At 45.3% G+C, this 7,029-nt stretch overlaps 1 protein-coding gene across 4 annotated transcripts in view; it reads right to left on the reverse strand.

Moving 5' to 3' along the window:
- Stk38 (serine/threonine kinase 38) overlaps window positions 1–7,029 on the reverse strand; it is a 38,713-nt gene that overhangs the window by 9,528 nt on the left and 22,156 nt on the right. For all 4 annotated transcript variants that reach the window (XM_029533034.1, XM_029533036.1, XM_021221106.2 and 1 more), the window contains exons 6-7: window positions 3,571–3,694; window positions 1,558–1,712 (exon numbers count right to left, since the gene is read on the reverse strand). In XM_029533034.1, the coding sequence (XP_029388894.1) occupies window positions 1,558–1,712; window positions 3,571–3,694 (279 nt within the window). The remainder of the gene's footprint in view (window positions 1–1,557; window positions 1,713–3,570; window positions 3,695–7,029) is intronic.

The following is a 7,029-nucleotide window of genomic DNA, read 5'->3' on the forward strand; positions in this document are numbered from 1 at the left end:
AGAGGCAGGCGGATTTCTGAGTTCGAGGCCAGCCTGGTCTACAGAGTGAGTTCCAGGACAGCCAGGGCTACCCAGAGAAACCCTGTCTCGAAAAAAAAAAAAAAAAAAAAAAAAAAAAAACAAGAACAACAACAACAAAAAACCAAACCAACCAAACAAAAAAAACATTTCTTCCTTATAACTGTGTATTGTTCTAATTTTTTACTATATGAGACTATTCTTTTTTATTAGCATATATTACTTATGCAAAACAATGGGCTTCAGACTGACATTTTCATATATGTACAAAAGGGAACCATATGCAGCCAATTCTTCGGCTTGTCTCCCTCTTGTTTTTTCTCTTCATTCAGTGGCCTGGAACTTGCCTATTTAGGCTAGGCTGGCTGGGCACTAGCCTGGGGGTCCCCCTGTCCCGGCTCTTTATATGCATCCTTACAGGACAGAACTGCTGACACAAGACATTATCTGACAAGCCTCTTGCCCTCAGGACACAGCAAGTAAAGTTTCCACAGAAAGACAAGAATCCTGGGCCTTTCAAAGACACCTAGAAGAAGGTTACCAAAAGACAGTGGTGTACACCTTTGATACAAGGAGGGGAGGGGAGGGGAGGGGAGGGGAGGGGAGGAAGAAGACAGGCAGGCAGGTAGGCAGGCAGCAGCAGGGAGGATTATCACACCAGGAATAGGATGCTTTTATTACAAACAAAAAATTCTGGTTTACAAGTAAAACATTCTAGAATTCTAGAGCTGAAAGCATAGAAGCATCACCACACCCATTGCAGCTGCTTGTAATCTTATGCTAATGGATCCCCAAATCAGCCTGTGAGAGTGGGATAAACCACTGAGGCAGGTAGTAACCCTGTCCCGCTCCAGGATTTATTTAAAATACTAATAACACCTGTTTTCTCACTAGCGAGACAGTGGACACAAAGCACAGGCTCTTCTTGTATCACTGAGGGAAAGCGATACAGGCTGCAGAGGCTGGGGGCTACTCTGGGAGCGAGATGCATGCGGCACCCTGCTTTGTGGCAGGCTTTGGCTTTTGCTGCTGCTGTTGCTGCTTCAGTAGAGGAAGGCTTCTAACTGCTGCACCAGCCATGCGGCATCAGATGCTCAGCGAAGATGGCCGTCTTTGCCGTATTACAAAACTGACTTGGTTGTATTTGTGTTGTGTGCACACAAGGTCTCCTTGTAACTCAAACTGGATTTGGAATTCCTAGCCTCCTCCCTCTGCCTCCCAAGTGGTGGAAGCACCAGCATGCATTGCCATACTATGCCCTGCTTAACTTTCTTGAGACAGAGTCTCACTATGTAGCCCTGTCTGCCACAGATCTCCCTGTGTAGACCACTTGGCTTTGCCTACTGAAAGCTGGGATTCAAATCGTGCCTGCTTTTTTTTAAAGGACATTGGATTAAATTACAGAATCATAGTTCAGAGACAGGATGTGATGGCAAACTTACCTGTAAAAAGGACAAAAACATACAAAAGATCACTGTTCCCAGACAGCACTACCCAGCCCAGCAGACACGCTGGGCAGGGTGCTGTGTGCCCACGTACCTTGCTGTCCAAGAGAAGGTTGTCTGGCTTGATATCTCTGTGGATGAATCCCAGCTGGTGAATGGAGTCTATGGCTAACACTGTCTCTGCTATATAAAACTGAGTCTCCTCTTCTGTCAGAGTATCTTTTTTCATCAATAAAGTCATCATGTCCCCTGGAAGCAGAAAGATACAAAGCCACCACCATACACACAGAATGCATGCACACACACACACACACACACACACACACGTAAAATATGAGTAAGGACCAGTTTTCAGATACATCTTCACTATCTGCCAACATAAGTCAACTACACCCAGCTGTGCTGTACCCCATAAAGTGATGTACGGTGCTAACGTGGGAGCAATCAACAAGAAGTCTCTAATGTGTAAAGGCAAGAAAATCACACTCAGAGAAAAACCTAAGCATTACGCTTTAATTTCATTTTCCTCTTTGGAGAAGTGAGAATTTTTCCACAGTTACAAAGTATATTTGTTTAGGACAGTATTTTGGACCCAGGGGGATCCACTTAGCTTTTACGTTTGCTCACATGTCTGTGTCTGTGAAGCATCTGTCTAGAGGGAAATGGCAGTTCCACACAGGGTGAATTGCTGCCTTCGAATGAAATGCCGAGTAAAATGTAAATATTTCGGGAGATTTAAACAAGGTTCCCCCACTAACATGGGGTGAGGGCAAACCCATGGAAAGAGGACTATGGGCAGCTAGGCGGCAGTCAGAAATGCTGAGCCCACTCCTCTCCACTGGAATGCAGTTCCCTGACAGGTAAGGTCACTGCTGGCTCCCAAGACCACAGGGCCTTCTCCTAACACCTCCCACTATCCTCATAACTTTTCATCTACTGACAAACTCCTCAGTGTCCTGCAAGTTGAAAATTTAAAGCTTAATACCAGCATCATAAAGTAAGAGGAAAAAAAGATTCATATCCCAAAATTCAGCAATCAAACAAAAGCAAAGGAAATATGTAAAATAGCTAAAAGAATGGTTCAGTTTCCACCTCATGGAAAGCTACTTAGATTAGAAAGCAAGGAAGAGAGAGGCCTCGGATCCTAGCGCCTTCTGCTGCGCTGACAGCCACTTGCTACCTGAGGCTAGGGGCAGTGGGGAGGCCAACCCTAAGGTCACTGCAGCCTTCACAGCCCAGGAGAGCAGCTGATGGCCTCACTTGTGTGGGATTGCCCATGTGATGGGACAGCTCAGGCCTGCTGGTCTTAGGGCTCTGCAAGCCAGCATCACCAAATACAAAGGGCAGGGTCCTAGGGACATGAGAAGCTAAGGAAGAGCTGCAGTAATGGCTAGCAGACACATGATAGCCAAGCTGTTCCCTACTACTGAAGTGCTTAAGAAAAAAAAAGGTGTTCTACCAGCCAACTCTGTGTTGTAATCTTCATCAGTTAGAAAAAATTACTGGTGACCCTGGGTCTAAACTAAGGGGTGTCACAAGACTAATATAAGCATGCCCCCATTAATTACATTTGCTTTGTTAAAAGCCAAAAAGTAAAAAAGCTACTTTCTATTAGCTCAGAGTTCACTGGTTCATCAGGAAAGAGACTGTCCCCAAAACATACGGGACACCTGCTCTGCCTTACCTGTCTAGGATTGACACCTCAGAGAGGAGAGGTGGACTCTGGGTATTAATATAGGTGAAGAGGGAGTCACTCTAACAAACCACAGAAAAAGAAACCAGAAACACTAAAGCAAACAATGCTATCACTTCAGTTCAATCCGCTGGACAACCCATGCGGGCGCCAACCAGCAGCGGGCAGGCAGAGCTCCTACCTAGTCTAAATGTGTTTAAAGGAAAAATAAATAGAAGACCTGTCCACCTGAAATGGTGAGTGAATGAGAGGCAGGCAGCACAAGGTTGGCTACTGCCCTCCTTTACGGACCTAGAACAGACACAGAAAGCGGTTCTGTGAGCACAGTTACAGGTAGAAAGGAGGGTTCATTGTTGATGTGAGAGAGAAACCACAGAACAAAGGGAAATCGACCTTTCATTGTGAAGTAATTACCTCCAGGCAGGAACTCCATGATTAGGTAGAGGTTTAGCTTATCCTGAAAACTATAGAACATTTTCACAACCCACAAACTGTCTGCCTCCACTAGAATGTCACGCTCCGCACGAATGTGGCCAACCTGGAGGTATACGCATTTGATTAATGACAAGCCTTGCTCTGCTGCAAACTGAATATCTGTTTAAACAATTTAAACACTGTTCTGAGTATTTAGTTGTGATGAGCAAAAGCTCTGCTAACACACACTGACCACCTTGAAACTGACATTAGATTTGAAGGACTTCAGTGACAGAAACCTGGTAAGAAAGGCTTTGAAACCTGCTGAAATGAATGAATGGCTTCAACCCAACACAACTGCAGCAGTACTATGAAGTAAATCTCTGATTAGTTAAAATTGCCATCTTTTTATATAAATGTTTATTATATATAACTATATGCATATTATATATAATAAGTTTATCTTTTTTTTAAGGCAGATATTCTTGTATTCCATGCTGGCTTTGAACTAGTCTACCTCCAGATCCCGCTGCTTCCATCTCCAAAATCAAAGATTATAGGCATGAGACACCACCTAGGTTTCTGTGGTAAAGCAAGCACACCCGAGGTGTCCCCAGCCCTCTGCTCTAGTAATCTGGTAGAATAAACAGTCCCCAAGGTGAGGCCCTGAGCAGTCCCACCTCGGGCTACACTATCTAGGTGAACTGGTCTGTCTGAGGTTCCTGCTTTGTCTGGTTGCTTCATTTTGCAATGCCTGAGGTGGAACCTAGGACCTCGGTCCTGCTACACAAGTACTCATGTTACTTAAGACTCAGCTATAGGCTCCAAACTGATATCAAAATAACAGAGCCCCGAGTGACAATCAGGTCACCATGACACCGCAGCACTCTGTAGCTGTAGCTCACTGCTGGGCACTACAGTGCAGGATGAAAGAAACATTTACACTGGGTTAAAGATCCACAATCACGCCTGGTAGTGGTGGCGCACGCCTTTAATCCCAGCACTCGGGAGGCAGAGGCAGGTGAATTTCTGAGTTCGAGGCCAGCCTGGTCTACAAAGCGAGTTCTAGGACAGCCAGGGCTATACAAAGAAACCCTGTCTCGAAAAAAACAAACAAACAAACAAAAACAAAAAACACAAAATCATGGTATTTCTCATTTTCTACAGTTGCTGCATCACCGAGCTACAGGCAGCTTGGGGGAACTGGTAAAATGACCTTTTTAAAATATAATGCTTTATAAGCAGGGGTGTGGCTCCGCTGGTAAAGAGCTTATATAGAATGCATGAAGCCCTGGTTTGGATCCCTAGCACCATGGAAAGAGGAGGGGATGGGAGGGGTGGTGCATGCCGGCAGGTCTAGCACTTGAGAGGTGGAGGTGACACCCTATCTCAAAAATGGCGACATTATATCAACCTGATATTATTTACAACACGTAGTAACCAAAACATGATTGCATATTCTCAAATTACATGCCTCCTCTTTTTTAAGAGTCACAAGATTCAAAGATGAAGTGAATCAAATCTAAGTTCATTAAGACTCAATCCAAGGGCTGGAGAGATGGCTCAGTGGTTAAGAGCACTGCCTGATCTTCCAGAGGTCCTGAGTTCAATTCCCAGCAACCACATGGTGGCTCACAACCATCTGTAATGGGATCTGATGCCCTCTTCTGGTGTGTCTGAAGATAGTTACAGTGTACTCATAAAAAAACAAAAAAATAAAAAAAAAAAAAAAAAAAAAAAAAAAAGACTTAATCCAAGCCTGCAATAAGTTCCAAAGTCAAAGACCTATGAGGAGTCATGAATTGGCATGTCTGTGGTTCTCATACACTGCCTGCTTTTTTAGGATGTCTTCAGCAGGGCCACAGATCTTCCATTCCTCACCTGGAGACACACACTACTTTCCCCTGACTTATATCTAACCTGCCTGTTCTCCCAAGCTCTGTGGGGCTTGAGAGTATATGGTCCATTTATATATCTGAGTTTGGTGTCTCCATTCCCATGGAGCTCTCTGACAGCTTCAATGTGTGACAGGGTTTGCTGAGTGCTATTGTGTGCTTATCACATGCGTGATAAGACCCGTGCTGTGAAACCACAAGACACGTCAAACCCCCGCCTTTACCTGCCTCAACAGAGAAAAGCTCGTGGAAACTGACGGCTTCCTGCTCATGTGTAGCTGTGTCAATGAGCTCGTAACTATGAGGCCAGAAGTCTGTGGCCTCTGCTCTCCTGGGGCCCTACCTACTACAAGGATCCAAAGAAAAGAGAAGGCACTAGTGTTAACGCTTGCCACTCGGAGGATGGAATGGTGACCGTACCGTTTCCTGTGTATCAAGAGGAAAGCTAACCACTGTGCATCTCCCTCTCCTTCTCTTCTGAGATTGACATGGCAGCTCGAAGCCTTAAGGTACAGAAGTGGAGTCACCCAAATACAGAGCCAGAGCTGTGGCTTACATCAGAAGGTTCTCTTTCCTATGCAGAGCATCTAAGGCACAGAGGAAGCTGACACAGTCAGTCAGTCTTGTCCTTCCACAGCAGTGCAACAGCATCGACCTCACCACAGAAAATGTCGGGCACTGGCTGATGCTCATGTCTTATCTTCTCTTTCTTTTTACATCTGTTTTATTAATTAATTACTTTATTTATTTACATCCTAAATGTTGCCCCCCTTCCAGCCTCCCTATCCCCCTTCCTGTACTCTTCTCCAGTGCTGGAACTAAAGGTGTGTGCTGGGGGCTAGAGAGATGGCTCAGCGGTTAAGAGCACTGGTTGCTCTTCCAGAGGTCCTGAGTTCAATTCCCAGCAACCACATGGTGGCTCACAGCCATCTGTAATAGGATCTGATGCCCTCTTCTGTTGTGTCTGAAGACAGTACAGTGTACTCACATCCATAAAATAAATAAATATGCCAGGCAGTGGTGGCACACGCCTTTAATCCCAGCACTCGGGAGGCAGAGGCAGGTCAGATTTCTGAGTTTGAGGCCAGCCTGGTCTACAGAGTGAGTTCCAGGACAGCCAGGGCTACACAGAGAAACCCTGTCTCAAAAAAATAAATAAATAGATAGATAGATAGATAGATAGATAGATAGATAAATAAATCTTAAAGAAAAGAAAAGTGTGCCACCACACTCTCTTTCCTAACTTTATTTTGTTTTGTGTGCACGTGTGTTTGTGTGTGAGTGGAGGTCAGAGCACAGCTCCCTGGAGTCAGTACTTCTCTCCTTCCTCCCTGTGGGTCCCGCATGAGAAAACCTCACATGGAGCGCCTTCCCACTCTTGAGCCCTCACCAGCCCCACTTCTAACTCTCAGAACAGCTAACAAACTGACAGGAGTTTTGAGTTTTGGCTAAAATGATAGGACATAGCCGGGCGTGGTGGCGCACGCCTTTAATCCCAGCACTTGGGAGGCAGAGGCAGGCAGATTTCTGAGTTCAAGGCCAGCCTGGTCTACAAAGTGAGTTC

Source organism: Mus pahari, chromosome 21 (assembly GCF_900095145.1).
Source record: "Mus pahari chromosome 21, PAHARI_EIJ_v1.1, whole genome shotgun sequence".
Taxonomy (NCBI): Eukaryota; Metazoa; Chordata; class Mammalia; order Rodentia; family Muridae; genus Mus; species Mus pahari.